This window comes from Leptonotus elevatus, chromosome 16 (assembly GCF_054856555.1).
Source record: "Leptonotus elevatus isolate MCC_2025b chromosome 16, RoL_Lele_1.0, whole genome shotgun sequence".
Lineage (NCBI taxonomy): Eukaryota > Metazoa > Chordata > Actinopteri > Syngnathiformes > Syngnathidae > Leptonotus > Leptonotus elevatus.
The window spans coordinates 12446836-12463202 of record NC_141254.1 but is presented as its reverse complement, the minus strand read 5'-3'; the positions used below and the strand labels follow the sequence as shown (position 1 = coordinate 12463202).

The 16367-nt window shown below is 38.1% G+C and overlaps 1 protein-coding gene across 3 annotated transcripts; it reads right to left on the bottom strand.

The window, feature by feature from the left end:
- Positions 1–47: 47 nt before the first annotated feature.
- mlxipl (MLX interacting protein like) lies at positions 48–16040 on the bottom strand. 3 transcript variants are annotated; one of them, XM_086057852.1, is made up of 17 exons: positions 15384–16040; positions 11924–12030; positions 11756–11838; positions 11580–11669; positions 11453–11494; positions 8012–8189; positions 6971–7051; positions 5637–5779; positions 5013–5571; positions 4839–4930; positions 3283–3529; positions 3103–3218; positions 2566–2688; positions 2364–2491; positions 821–944; positions 605–734; positions 48–504 (listed from the first exon to the last, which is right to left on the bottom strand). In XM_086057852.1, the coding sequence occupies exons 1-17, from the start codon at positions 15722–15724 to the stop codon at positions 341–343; spliced, it is 2748 nt and encodes a 915-aa protein (XP_085913978.1). In that variant the 5' UTR covers positions 15725–16040; the 3' UTR covers positions 48–340. The 3 variants fall into 3 exon arrangements, 2 of the variants coding, with proteins under 2 accessions (XP_085913978.1, XP_085913979.1); XM_086057853.1 differs by having other exon boundaries at positions 3283–3526; XR_015090404.1 differs by having other exon boundaries at positions 356–504; positions 605–729.
- Positions 16041–16367: the final 327 nt, after the last annotated feature.

Here is a 16367-nt window from a genome sequence, read left to right as displayed (position 1 = left end):
GGTTGGTCATGTTAGCGTGGGGTACATACAGTAATGACTGAATGCAGTACACGTTCAACATTTAATACTTAATTGGTGTAACACTCAAAAGGACACTGTCAAAGTAGCTCTCACACACACAAGAGTAAACACTGCTTTCCACACATTGCTTTCAGAGAATCCGTAATACATTTTCTATTTTACACCTGGCTTCCAAACATGTATAGATGCGACTGACTTATTTTTTTGGCCATACATTCTTTTAACAGCCAGTGAATTTTATTTAGAGGAAATTAATGTATGATTCGAAGTCTAGAAATGAATACAGTAGTTGTCTTTTTTTTTTTCTTCTTTCTTTCAGTCACATGTTTCGTATATTGTCCTGAGCAGGGTGCTGAATGGAGTGGTCCAAAGTAGTCAAGGTGTCACCCTGAGTGACGGCGAGGGTGGCCTGCTCAGGCAGCAGTCTTGGGTCAGTTAGGATGGATGTAGTTGTGCTCAGGAGACGGAGTGAACTCAGGACCACTGAAGGAGTGGGAAGACGTAAATAATGAATTGATCATCAAACAACTGCAGGCATAAATAACAAGAATCTTCCGATTTTGATGAATTGTTATGGACTGACTGGGTCTGAGAGAAGGCAGAGAGCAGTGTTGGTCCAGCCAGGACAAAGTGGATTGGCACAGTTGTTCCACACTGGCAGTGGACACCATTCCGTTATAGGACTCAAACAGCGGCTCGATGATGATGCTGAACTGACACCAAGTTGAGGAAATAAAAGTCACAACGATAAACCAAAATGCATTGTTGTGGTGTTTTCCATGTTCATAGTTAAGGATACAATCCAGAACTTCCAGTTTTGCAGAGTCTGTGCCCGGACGTATTCTCGGAACTTTTGCCTCATGTGGTCAAATCGCTGCCGTGTGATGGGGACACCCGTGGCCGGTAGCTGCTGTTGGCATGCGCTGCAAAACGAAAGTACGTAAGGTTGTTGGGGAAAAACCCGTACGCGTAGGACCGTCAAACTACAACATCTGAGTTGTAGTTTATCAATTGTATTGTTGTGTGCAAGATTCACAAACGACAGGGTTATTATCGTTTTGCATTTTTCATTAAAGTTAGTTCTTATTTCATTTTGACTTCTTTTTTTTTTTTGAATTCAGTTAGTTTTAATTCGTTTTTAGAGCGGATTTGTTCATTTTTACAAGTTTTTGTTGTTTTTTTGAAAACGCTTCGTTTGAGTTTAGCTATTAGTATTAGTTTTTAATACATGGAGTATTTTTCGAGTCACTAAGTATTGTGTAAGAAAGTGAAGTAAACTATCCTCCCAAACGACTATTCGATCTCCCTTTGTCTAGATGGCCGTACAGTACTACTGAGATAAAATTCCAAAAATGTAAACTAAACACCAAAAAGCTCATGTATGAAATTAACAAAGATGAAACCGAAGGACATTTTTGCAATAATTAGCTAGGTTTAGTCCGTTTTATAAACACAAAATGTAGTTTCAGCTACTGGTAGTTAGGGGTGTGAATTGCCTCGTACCTAGCGATTCGATCCGAATCACGACTCATAGGTCACGATTCGATACAGATTAATCATGATATGAATCTATAAGTCGATAATTGCGATTCATTTTTTTAATTCAAAATTTTGAAAATACTTATCAGTAGTGATAGACAAATGAAGCGTCATGAAATACTTGTGATATTGTTTGACTCCTCTAGATGGCACTCTTGGTTTAAATGGGGCAGCTAGCTAGCTAGCTAAACAGCTAACCAGACAGACAAAATGAAGCACCTGTGATATGTTTTTGCTCCTCTAGATGGCACTCATGGTTTAAAAGCTAACCTCAAGTAAGATGTTTTGTTGAATATTTCTGATGTTTAAAAATAGATTTTTGCCGCATATTGAATCGATACGAGAATTGTGCACGGTAATATCGCGATATATCGCCAAAACAATTTTTTTTTAAACACCCCTACTGGTAGTAAAAAAAAACAACAACATTAAATGGTTTTTCAATTCTAATTTGAGTTATTATGCAAAATCTGCTAATTATAATAACCTTGCAAAAACAAATTTGTCATTTTAGTAACAACTCATAATATATGGCACCATTTGTTTTTAGTTTTCAGAACCAATGTTATGCTGTCTTCATGTAAATTTTCCGCTGGTGTGTTGGGTTCCAGCTACATGCGACCTTAATGAGGACGGACAGAGTAAAGAAAATGGATAGATGGACTCTTATAGTAGCTATTGCATGATGCGTTACTAATATCGGCCCCCTCTCTAAGCTAAATAAGCAAATGAAAATAAAATACAGACTTGTGCACACACTCAGGCCTTCGCTGCTATTCAGCCAACCAATCTAAAGGTCTCACTTGATGGCAGAATTCAGGAGCTGGATCTCGCCCCGGAGTCTCTGCGCTTCCTCGTGCAGCAGAGCTCTCTCCTGCTGCATCTTACTGACGTACTCGGCTGTCTTCTGCAACGTGGTGGCTTTGCTGATCTGAGCAGGAAGACAAAATGCTGCACGTCAGCCCAGCACTTTGTTGAGCGATTCCGTGTGTCCTTCCACCGCACCTTGACGCTCGGCTGAGAACTGAGTGTTGTCACCAGGTTGTGTAAAGTGTCGAATCCCAGTTTGATGTTGAAACGTCTCTTCTGCTCAGCTGAGATGTGGGTTATCCTCCTGGTGTCTGTTTGCTGCAGAATACATTGAACGTCACACACGGTGTTGATATCCTGGCACATTTCTACAGGACAGATTCAGCACTGCGTTTTATTATTGAAGAACAATAGACGGTGGTTAAAAAGGTTCATCTTGTCTTCAAATCGAAACAGTCTTTTGTTTTTCTTTTTTTAAGACTAAAGGGTTCGTTTACCTTGAAATTTTACATCTGTTCTAAACGTACAATAAAATATTTTTTCCTAAGTTTCATACTCTCGTTAACAAAAAAGTGGCTTCATAAAATTTAGTTAAAATTAAACTGATGCACTGTACTGCACTGTAAAAAAAATGAGTGTGACATTGATTTGTGTTGAGGTAATTTTTCCGCCACTAGATGGCACAATTGCATTTGTAAGACGTCGGTGAAACAATAGATGCTATTGTATTACCTTACTCATTTCTATCATTCCATATCCGAGGAAGCCTGCATGCGGAGATTCCGGATTTGAAGATTTCTCTAACAGGTTTGGTGGTGATGTTTGACCTGGATAACCTGCAAAATCAACTAGAAGACAAAACATGAGAAACAGCTCTCAAATTCCACTGTTGCACTGTGTTAAGCCGCATACCTGTTAAGATGCTCCTGTCTGTGCCGTAAAGCTGGACAGGTGACAGTTTCTCCGTCTTGGGGACGAGAAGGGACGTGCTGGCGCGTGCAGTGTCGTCGGTGGGCAGGCCAGGCGCTGTTGAGCCTTTGGAGGTTCGACTGTGACCCTGAGCTGAACTCTGGTTGTGCAACGCTGGGATCAATCGCCATTTGGCTCCATGCTGCACTTGAGATGAACCTCCTCCAACATGGCCACTGGAGGAAGCCTGCTACAGAACGCATATTTTAGACCGGTGGTGTCCAAACTACGACTTGGGGGCCATTTTTGGCACACCATCCGACATATACTAAAAATAAGACCTGCTACTGATGAATTAGTTTTATATACTGTAGAGATTTTCTAAATGTGCAAATTAACTATTTACAAATAACCATTTCTGTTCATATAGCTGTGGTGAAAAAATTGTTTTGTTTTGTTTTTTTACAAGATTTTTTTTTTCCTCCACTTTTTGCCGGTTCTCAAGAAATAGATGGAATTCAGCTGCTGTTTAGCGTAGGGGCAGATGTTTTCTTGTGTGTTACAGGGTCTCAACCACCCCGAAATCTTGTAAAACCCTAAACTATTTGCCTTATAGAAAGCTGTTCAGGGAGCAGTTTTGCAAAATACACTAATATATAAACAATTAGCAATTGCTTTATTGACTGATTTTGGTGTGCTTGATCATTTAAACTAGGGGTGTCAGGCGATTACATTTTTTTATCGTCATGAATAGCATGACTTCAATAGTTAACTCACGATTAATCGCAAATTTTACATCTGTTCTAAATAAACTATAGTTTCATACTGTTGTTAACATAAAAGTGGAGAAAAATTTTTTTAAACTAAGAAACATGGCTGTAAAAACAAGTATGATATTGATTTGTGTTGGTCATTTTTCTGCCACTAGATGGCATAATTGCATTTGTAAGACGTTGGTGACAGCTCTGTGCATTTTTCTTTTTATATTAAGAGCTATCTAATCTTTAACACAAAGTAACTTGTGAAATTCTGCAAATGGCCACAGAAAAAAAATCATAGAAGACCTTTGCCATGATAACTGTAGCTTAACTCATTCACTGCCATTGACGGCTATAGACGTCAAAAATTTATTTGAACTCTTTCTATTAGTTTAACATTCTTTTCCACTTTTGTTAACAAGAGTATGAAAACCTAGAATTTTTTTATTGTACATTTAGAACAGATATCAAATTTGTAATTTTATCAAGAGTTAACTAGTGAAGTCATGCGATTAATTACGATTAAAAATTGTAAAAAAAATTAAATAAATAATAATTGTAATTAATTGCATGACTTCAATAGTTAACTCACGATTAATCACAAATTTTATATCTGTTCTAAATGTACAATATTTTTTTTCTAGGTTTTCATACTCTTGTTAAAAGTGGAAAAATAAATAAACTGCGAGAAATAGTTGAAATGAATTTTTGACGTCTATAGCCGTCAATGGCAGTGAATGAGTTAATGACAGCAATTTTGGGTTGATAATTGCTATAGAAAAGTAGCATCAAGCACATTACTGCTGAAGGTGTGCTCATCGACGCTCTGGGAGATGGTGACTTCTGTCCTTTGACTGTCAGATGAGCAGTTTCAAACCCAACTGACGGCTTCCCTGAAAGCACAAACAAGCACAAGTTAGTAGTGTTTGTGCTATTTTTCAAGATGAACTACAAAACAAATAAAAAATAACTCACGCTCATGGGAATTTGTGGAGAGCAGTTTAGCCAAGCAGCTGGTGGAGGCTGTGGACGAAGTATAAGACGGACCACATATTCTCTCCCCTCCTCTCTTTTGCTTGTGTTTCCCTCGCACTTCCGTGGTCGGCACTTGTCCGGGAACCGCAAAGCAGTGCGATGGCGGCTGAGTTGCGTGAACCGGGTCGGATATGTAGCTGAGAGAGTGGCATGGAGCTTGGGGGTACGCGTCCCCGGGGGGAGGGTAGCTGTGAGCCTGTTGCGTGCTGGACACTGTGGAGGCGGTGTGAGTGATGACCGTCTGGGTCACGCTGGGGGTCGTGGTCGCGTGGTAGCCGAACTTGTGACATGGGAGCGGGTGAAAAAAGGGGATGCCTGCAGAGAACACCTGCTCGTCGTTGGTGGTGAAGGGAGCAGGAAGTGCGGGAGCAGCGTAGGATTGGGGTCCATATGGCATGCTGGTCGAGTGGTATCCACTACAATCCTGGTTTAGCCCGCTATCTTCCGTTTGAGTGGTAGACGCTGAGGCCTGAGGCAAATTTTCAGATGACAATCCAGCCTGCAGAAAAAGTGAGTCGTGATTTGATTTGCCAGACTGCAGTACAATTTATTGTATCGAAATACCTGTGCGAGCTGGGTGTCGATGAGTAGTCGAGGAGCTGTGTGCGCGGGTGTAACAGGGGCAAGGCTGGATGAACTTTCAAAATAGCCAGAGTCTGCAAAACCTGTCTGGTCACATGACTGGAGCCCCGAGTTCAGAAAGATATCTGTGAAAAGGCCAAAGGAAAACATACACACGGGCATAGTTAAGAGAGAGATGCCTTGATGATGATGATGATGATGATGATGATGATGATGATGTGCATAGAACAACCATTAACTCATTCACTACCATTGACGGCTATAAACGTCAAAAATTCATTTAAACTATTTCTATTAGTTTAACATTTTTTCCACTTTTGTTAAAAAGAGTATTAAAACCTAGAATCTTTTTTATTGTACATTTAGAACAGATAAAAAAAACATTATTTTTTTATTTTATTCATTCACTGCCATTGACGGTTATAAACGTAAAAAAAATCATTTTAACAATTTATATTAGTTTAAAAAAAATTCCACTTTTGTTAACAATATGAACACCTAGAATTTTTTATTGTACATTTAGAACAGATATAAAATGTGTGATTAATTGTGAGTTAAATAGTAAAGTCATGCGATTAATTACAATTAAAAATGTTAATCGCCTGTCGCCCCTAATTTTTAATAATCTTTTTCTTGAATTTATGGCAGTGAATGAGTTAATAAGGGCAACACTCATTCAAACCAAAAAAGTGTTACAACGTTTTTTAATGCTTTGGCCTTAACTCCCCAAAACATATTTATACATTTTTATTTATTTATGTAAGAGCATACAGAAGGCTTTTGATGCAACTTCTGACTGATGAAGAGGTGGCTTAAAGCAATGGTAATTATTACAAAAAACGGCCAGCAGGTGGCAGCAGAGTATAAGAGATCAGCCAGGGCCATGTTGCAACAAGCTCTTTCTGTTTTCACCAGGAATGTGAATAATGATAAAACTTCTAATGCTAATTGCTGCAAAACGGAAACATATACAAATCTATTTATTTTCTAATGAAAAAAAGAGATTCTAATCTTTCTTTTGGCCGGTTCCATGTTTTTAAAGCAATAGAACACAACGTTCTGGCTTTGCAAGATCAGTCAAAATCTAGTAAAACAGCCAGGAGCGAAGGGGGTTGCTTCGGTGAAAATGGCTGCGAGTGAATGAGTTTATTTTGAGTAATACAGCTGTGGTATATTACTTTCTGTGTTGACTTTAAATTGGACGTTTTTGTACATATGAGCGCCACAAGTAAATTAGGAGTCAGTGAAATGACTATGATTTAATGATTCAAAATATTAAGAGAAAAATAAATCAGACAGATGCAGGAAGAGAGTACCTGGTATATCCATGAAATCGTCCAAGTTGGGCTGGAGAGGAGTTAGGCCTGGCTGAATCATATCAGCATTCGTCGTGTATGCTGAGGAAGGAGGCAATATTAGCGTTAACAGAACGTTGGGTGAGAGAATATTGTGTTTCAGTGTGAAGATTCTGGATTCATATAAAACTTCACAGCAGTAAGATGTCATCTATGGAGCAGCGGACGCAGCAATAGAAAGCAGTAGAATTGTTGCAATGAATTTGCTGGCCATGCGACACTAATGCAGCTATTTGTTGATGGCAGGGTTATTATAGTTTGGGAATTTTCATTTTAGTTAATTTTAATTCGTTTTCAGGTTGGTTTTGTTATTTTAAAAATGCTTAGTTTAAGTTAGTTTCAGTATTAGTTTTCTTTAAAAAAAAATTACATTACTTACTAATATTTAATAAACACCATGGTAAGACAAAATTAATGCATTTCTTACCTAGCATTACATTTCGGCTGAGTTAAATTGCTGAAGGCAGGCACAATGTTGACGAAAAGAATGGGGGTTGAACCATGCGTTGAGCCATTGGTTGCTAGGCAGATTTCACAGGCTTAATCAAAACTGCTCAATTGGCCGATGAAAAAATACCAAAGGCATATAGCATCCACATTGAATTGTGTATTTCAAAGACAATTTAGACTCAGGCAGCATAGAAATATTACTAATTAGTATGGTTTTATTCCAATTAATAATCCGTTTTTTTTTTTTAATGCGTACAGTAAAGCTTAAAAACAGCAATTTCAAGCAAATTTTTTCTTCAACATTTGTTAACATGACCTCCTCAAGTATTCAAACTGATCATAAACAGAACCGTATGAGAAACATTGGCAGATAATGAAGCTTGCGCTACCATGCTTAACTTTCAACAGCGGACTGTGTGATTTCTTTGACAAGCTACGGCAAACCAATATAGTGATACTTCGACGCGGTCACAATGGCACGGGATTGAACCTACAACGAGACGACCACTCTACCACTGAGCCGCGCCACCCCTTTATTACTACAATACTTACTGTTGTGCCGCTCGCTGCCGGCCCAGGGGCATGGCTTCTGCGTCATGGTGAACAGGGTGTCAGAGATGTCGGACAGAAGGTAGTCCAGGTCAAACATGTGGGCCTCCTCGGGTGTCGCCTCAGGCTCTGGATACATCTGACTGGACCATTTCTCCAACTTTGCCTGGCAGATTTGACCCTTTGAGTACATCAGATAAGAGATGAAAAAGATTGTCAATAGCTAACCATTGAAAGTTGAAAGTTGAAAGTTGAGAGTTAAGTGACGCAAAGCTAGCATTTCCGATTCCGACAAAAAAAACGCATGGATATAAAGTCCTCAGTACCGACCTCTCGTCTAAAGCCGGATCTGAAGCCACACAACAGGTCCATCCATACGCAGCCTTTCCCTTCTGCCCAAAATGTGTTGCTTCATTCTGATCGTCCGCATCTGAGATCACATTTATAGGGAAGCCCGGCCTGGACGACGGGCCCTGTTTTGATTACGTCTACGCACACGACGCTTCCTCCTATCATTTGTTTTTGCCTCTTGATTGGCCGTCATTGAAGAATAGTGTGCATGTGCAAGTAGAAAAGAGTCAAGATTACTGTGTGTGTGTGTGTACGTGTGTTTGTATGTGGTGCATGATAAATAAAAAAAAACACAAATACAAAGTGGGCATACTGTTCAAAAGCACAAGCCCCTTCCAGGTAATCATTATGCCGGGTTTGTTCATTTATTTTGACGTCTCCCCATTTCAATAAGAAGGGCGGCCTTTTGTCCCTGACCTAATTCTACGGCAGTAGTCATCCTCACGTGCGGATAAATAGGAGGACTTAAGGCCCGCCATCGTCTAAAGTGGTAAGCGCAGGAAAACGGACGTAAATGCACGGCTTGCAATTTCCTACTTCCGGCGATTGCCTTTTTTGAGGGATTTCCTGTTTGTATTTTTCATTCATATTTTTTTATTGTTGAGGTATAAAGATGAATCAAGGAAAATTGTTCAACAGTTTTCATGCTCACTAAATATGACTGCGTAGTGCAGTCCCTATTAATAATAAATACAATATTTTAGTTAAATAGTCTACAAATAAATAACACCTTTCCAAAATTCCTCTGGGGATCAAGTGATTAGAATGAGTGCATTATGATAATTTATCATTATGTTCAATTCAATTAGAAAAGGCTTTAAGTTAGTTAGTTACGCTGTATTATTTATTGTGTATCAGCTAGTAAAAATGAACATGTGAATTATTATATTGATGGGTTCGGGATTGAAAATTAAAATGCTATGGATGACTACATATTGGTAGATAAATATGGCATTATACAATGTATTGTAAATTAGAATATTGTGATTAGTATATATTTTTTATGCATATATTGATATGATTATTCTTAAATATTGAGACACATTAATAAGGAAATAAATATATGGAGGTAGGAGTAATTAAGTATATAATTTCTCCTACTCCTTTTCGAACATGTGTAAGCAGGTATGATATTGCCAATGCTGTATTGATTACTCTGTTTGTTTGTTAAGTTGTTTTTTGTATTTATTTTCACAATATCATTGTGTGTTGCATTCTTATTACTTTGCATGTTTGAAATACATTTGGGGGATAAAAAAATGACAATACATTTTAAAGGTCTATTTGAAATAAGGTATATTTCCCGTTTTTATTTGCTTTTCAATCGTCAAGTACATTGAGCCTCAAAATGCTGTAAGTTTTTTTCCCTCCACATACAATATAGATATAGCAGTTAATACTCGAACTGCCAAGTCATCAAATTATGAGTTTCTGCCCTGGACATGCTCTCAATCATTGCTTGATTTGAGGTCAGTACGTTTTAAGAATGCTATATTGCAAGGAAAGGAATGTAAATACTGAGGGTTTCGACAAACAACTGGTACCTCAAGAACAAACCGAAAAGACTTGCAGCATCAACAAGCAGCACATTTCGGTCACTGTAGTAAAGGCATAGCAACACTTCTCCGGGAATGCAATTGGAGCTCAACATCTCTAAGTATTAATAAAAATACTTTGTCTAAATACTTCTGAGTCGGTGAAGACAGAGGCATAATGGCTACGTTAAATACCAATCACATCTGGAGTGAAGTATCATTGTTTTATTTCATGTGTTAGCGTATGAAAGGCAAAACGACACTTCTATTACTATACAAAATGTACCTGCAAAAGTTCTACATAGCGCATGTGGGAAATTTAGATGTTGGTCACTGAACTGTGAAACACGTGTCTCCACTTGAATACTTTTGTCAGCGAGGTGCTTCCCGAGTGTCCGTCCGTCCTCATTGCCTTTCCTTCGCCTCCATTTCCTTTACTGTCTTTTGATTGTTTCTGAACGCGACGTCACTGAACGCGCATCATACTTTTTTCTTTTTTTTTTTTTAATCAGAAAGTAGGTCAGATTTGATTAAATTCTAAACCTTTATTCCTACAAAATAAAGACGAGGCTTCAGGAAGTGCAGGGGGTATTGTCACTGCTTGCGATGAACATGCGTCAATTGCCAACACGTGTTGGACCGTGACGCAAGTTCTGTTGTTAAACGTTTTTATCTCAGGCAACCATTTTCCCTTTCCGGTTACCTCGACGGATGCCGAACCCACAGTGTAAAAATAGCTGTATGGATGATCATATAGTATGTAGGGCTCCAGCTGCATTCAAAAGTAAACAATGTTTGAAGCCAAACTGAGGCTGATGATCAATATGTCAAATTCAGTTTTTAAGGGTCAAACTCCATGTTTGTTTTGCTATGTGTACTTAGCAGTCACAACATTAGGTACACCATTAGAAGATGTTCCAAATAATTCAGTTCCGTACACATGTTTGCATTTAGACACTTGTGGATGGACCTATTTGTAGATTTTTATGGAGGACCAAAAATGCCAAAATGAAAAATAAATAAATAAATACAACTGAAAATAAAAATAGACATAAAAGATAGAACTCAAAAATTAAAATATAAAAAATATATATAAATTGAAATAAAACAATATATATATATATATATATATATATATATATATATATATATATATATATATATATATATATATATATATATACACACACACACATATAAATAAAAGTAAAAAAATTAGATAAAAAATATAAAAATTAATTTGCAAAAAAAATTTTTCTTATATATATATATATATATATATATATATATTATATATATATATAATTAAATTTCAGTTAATAAATAAAAACGCTCTGCTCTCATATTTATTTCATGCTGCAGACACTGTCAGCATGAAATGCGTCATGAAATATATATTATTCAAATGAGGGGGCGGTCCTCGGTGTGTCTTGGGTTGAACTATTTGCCTGACTGTTGTTCGTGCAGTCAATCACATGAACGTTGAACATGTAACATCTACTGTATTGCGCTTTTTGAATGTGAAAAAATAAAACAGCAAGACTAGAACTTGACATACCTCTTGTAGCATCGATATAATGCCATCCTTCTCTTTCTGAAGCTGCAAAGAAACAATAAGATAGTAAATAAAGGTGGAATTGGAGAGAAACAATAAACTCAAGACAGAGGAAAATGTAAATACTTACTCTTTTCTTGTAATATATCCTCCACTTGTGATACTCCTTGATGACCACCTCAATCCGCCGCTTCCAATAGCTGCCTTCTAATACAATCGCCTGTATGAATAAAACGTAATTGTTATATGGGAGGCATTCTACTCCATCAAAAATAATTCAGAGTAAAAAAATAAATAAAAACCTACTTCAGGCTTTCTGTGGGCATCTGCCTCAGATCCCTCCAATGGGGTGACAAAGCCACAAACAGGGTTTTTCCTCTTTTCCACATCTAAACAGTATTCACAATTGCCACTTTAAGTCCTGAACAGATGATGTTAACGCAGTGTACAGAAGTTTAAGTGCAGTGGACTCACACTGGATGAACCATGCTCTCCAAATTGCATTGTTTAGACGGATCTTATCTCGCCACAGTAACCGCAGTCCCTTGAAAGACTTCCACTTTGGAGAGACAATCTTGCCACTAAAATGGTGGGAGAAAAAACAACAACAACTTTGTTGCTTTCCTTAACATAGGGTGACCATGACCAGACATCCTGGTTGAACGGGACAGTCCCGACTTTGAGCCTTGTATATTGAGTCTTGGCGGGTTTCGCCAGCCCCATTGATTTGTCTTACTTTTTTTTTTTTGTCATAGCGATTAATATGATAAGTCAATTAAAAAGTAATTTAACTGTTAACTCATTCACTGCCAAAGACGGGTATAGACGTCAAAGATTCATTTGAACTATTTCTATTAGTTTCACATTTTTTCCACTTTTGTTAAGAAGAGTATGACAATCTAGAATTGTTTTTATTGTACATTTAGAACAGATAAAAAAAATTTGATTAATCGTGAGTTAACTATTGAAGTCATGCGATTAATTAAAATTTAAAAATGTAATTGTCTGACGCCCCTAATTTTTAATAGTAATTAATAGGAATTTTTTCTTCTTCTCGGTTTTCATATTCTTGTTAACAAAAGCGGAAACAAATTGAAACTAATAGAAATAGTTCAAATGAATTGTTGACGTCTATAGCCGTCAATGGCAGTGAATGAGTTAAATCGCTAGCAGGAGTGTTTTGGTCATACCAGAACTACTTCCTGTTTCCGTGTCTAAAAATCATGGGAAATGTAGTCCTACTAGCCTAATGCCGCCTTTACCTACTTATAGGCCGGGCTAGCCATCAAATATATGCCCCCTTCCCCAACCCTAATCACAGACTTATTTATTTTTTTGTCTGAACTGTTAATGAAGATAGCATTAGCATTAGCTAAATAACACAACCAGATTGGCCAGCGATTAAATTTGTTGTTTATTGTAGACAGTACTTGATTTTCTGTGAAATTGTACGTCCCGATTTTTTATTTAAAAAATCTGGTCACCCTACCATAATAAAACTTTAAGATGATAACATTTAGTGTTGTAGAAACACTCCATTACAAACAAGTCATGCTACCAACGTAGCAGCTGTGGCTAACAATGGTGTTATTGGGTTCATGTTAGCATAGTATTGCTAATGCTAATATTTTGTTGAGGGGTTTTCTGTGAATTTGAGAATTGCTTTAGTTTGAACAAAACGGTTTACCATCGCAAAACTCGAACCCAAGAAAGAAGCACACATATTTTTTAACTCTTTTTTTTTTTTTTAAGTGATGATAGTGCATGTCTTTGTTGAAAAGCTGTCCTGATCTTGACTAATGGGACTTCATCTCGCTAAAAGGGCCGAGAGTGTCTCCTAATGTGAGACACTCACAGAGTTGCTAGGAAGCCGAGCGAAGAGCACATTTCTGCGTGCTTCTAATGCATGGAAAATCAGGGGTTCTCACACGCTCACAAAACAGCTGAGATAGCAATGTACTGCAGGAGGGAAAACAGTTTACGCCCGTCTAGTTAATGAAAAATATACGCAGAAGAGCACATCACGGAGGGAAAGGTAAAAAAATAATAATAATAATCATATCGTATCAAATCATACATGGCTGAGCCTGAGCATAATTGGTCATGTATTTTTTCAAACACTAACATATATTACATTTTCACACAGCAGACTGAGAGAATGAAAATAAGAAACATTTGTTGTTATGATTAGGTAGCCTATATAACCCTCTAACTCTTACCACCAAAAACGTTTAATGACGTTTACTAAAATCCAAATGAATGCCGCCAAAAACGTTAATTGACGTTTACTATGTTTGTTTTTTTCCTCAATGGGCAGTGGAAGTTGTTGCGCAACGCTGCCTACTCAATAAACTTGTGAAATAACAAACACCCAGTAACTATAGCCAGCAGATGGCCGCATTGTATCTCTTTTCAATGTTCTGCCGGTGTATGCAATTGCAGTGAAACATGGCGGATCTAAGAACGTTTTCAAGGATGATGTGAATGATCAAAGCCTTTGTCACATTAAAGAAAACAAAAAATATTAGTGTCAAAGTCTGTTGTGCAGAAGATGTATATTTTCAAAAAAAGCTCCTTTTCTTTTCAATTTCCGCTCTATGTCACTCAAATTACTAAAGAACGAAATAAGGTAGAATCAACAACAACTTTTTTTCTAATGAAAGAATGGAACGCAATCTTTCATTTGGTACGCAGCATGTTTGTGTAATCAAAGTACACAATATTCTGTTTGCCTTGAAAGATGAGTTAAAATACTCAAAATCAGCTGGCACTGTCGAGGTTGTTTTGGGGATAACGTGTGGCAGTAAAAGAGCTCATAAAGTTCCACGAAAAGCTCAAGAGAAATAATAAACTGTCAGGCCGGGCATCATTGCAACAATTCTGCATTACCTCAGTTGCACTCAAATCTATCCAGTGCAGCCAACTAGAATCAAAGTCCAGTTTATAGTTACGTTTCCAAGCGGTTGCACAAGCGTCAAAACATTCTCCACTTCCACACACGCACAGGCAGGATTCTGCTATATCAAATCTTGAATATTATTGACACACAAAAATGTCAAATAATACATTTTAAAGTCTACTATTATTAATGACTTGATGTACATTGACCAGAGACCACAGTAGGCACACATGCACATCTAATGAGACCATGACAAAATCAAAATAGATTGTTGTATATTCATGCTCAATTTTGGACACTTGTCACGAAGGTATTATTCTAAAATGTCTATTATTTTGATTGCACCACATTACACTGCACCTCTGCCAACTACACTCACAATAATAAACAAAGAGTTAAAAGACTGTTGTCAGTTTAAAGATCATTTTTACAAAGTGTGGCTTCCAAAGAACATTTTACTTTTGACAATGGTATTGACATAAAATATACTTAGTCTTAATGTATCATTTGAATAGCAAACATCATTTTTTGATTGCGATCAAATCAAAATCAAAGGTTTCAACAAAATAATAAAAAATAATTTGAGCTAAATAAGTTGGTTGTTTTAGTTTACATTAGTTTTCCTTTTAAATGGTAAGTTCAAGTCAACCCAAAAATGTTCTTTATAATATGCCGTATGTGGATCCACTAGTCTAAACGCGACATTCTTATTATTAATATTACATTTGAAGAATATGAGTTAAGCATCAGAAGCCACCTGTTTTTATCGGTCTTAGGGAGCGGCCATTTTGTCACTTGCTGTCACTGAAAATGACATCACAGTGCATGGGTTTTAGTTAACGACCAATCATACCTCACATATTTTCTGTGTTTGGTCACGTGATGTTTGTAAGATGAGCCCTTAGTCACTTTGATGTCATTTTCAGATGATAGCAGTTGAAGTTATTGACATCATTAATATCAACTAAATGCTCAAACAGCTTCAGTTTTAAACCCCTTATGGGCGGCAAAAATAAAACTGGAGTGACCAGGTACCTGTAGGCCAGAGACATGCACTCAAACAGGCGGGTGAGTGTGGGATCGATGCTCAGGCTGCCGGAGCTGAGCGGCCCGTAGCGGTACGTCTGGCACCAGGTCCGGTTCACCGTGTCGAAGTCGTACCTCGGGCACCGTCCGCCTTTCGAGCCGCCCGGCGACGCGTCGCGGTGGGGTGACGACACCATAAAGTGCCCGCTGTGGATGACCTGCGTGTAGGTGAAAGGCCCGTAAGCGGGCCCGCTGACAGGTGCCCGAGCGTGTTCCGCCTCGGGTTCGGATTCGGAGGAGTGACGGAGGACAGTGCCGACGACTGAACCAAGTCGCCCTTTAGCCGCCATAGTCACGTTTTCAGTCCGTGGTAGCAGTCACCAAAATGCGCCGGTCATGACGACCCTCCTGCTCCTCCTCCTTTAATAAAGTGAAGTTTGTAAAGTGGCCGATTTGAAGGCTTCCTCTTGGCAGCTGAGCCACTTGACCAGGTGACACTACTTTCTCCTCTGAGTGGACGATTGTGCACTCTTTGATGGTGTTAAAGTCCTTAAGGGAAGCCCGAGGTGGTAATTATTAATAGACCTTCTTTAAGGGAACAACAACCATCAGGAGTATGGTGCAAGTAGAGCAATATTCCACCAGATGGCACCATAGTGGGAAACATTCTCCAGCCAAACACTCGACATACGACATTCTTGGGTACGAACGAGGTTAGCGAACCACCGGAAGAACGTCATCGTTTCCTCGAACGCTTCCGGGGTTAGCGCATAACCTCTATTGTACTTTCCAACCGCTGATATATTTAATAGCTTTAGATTTACGGATATTTACTTAGTGTACAATCTGTACTGGCATAGTTGACCACAAAGTTACTACTCTGCTGTAAGAATGGCAAAAGTTGGATTTAATTTAATTGTAGCCTTTACTATTTAGTGGATTTACGTTTTTTTTAATTACTTGCCAATAACCAATATAAATCACTAGCACTGT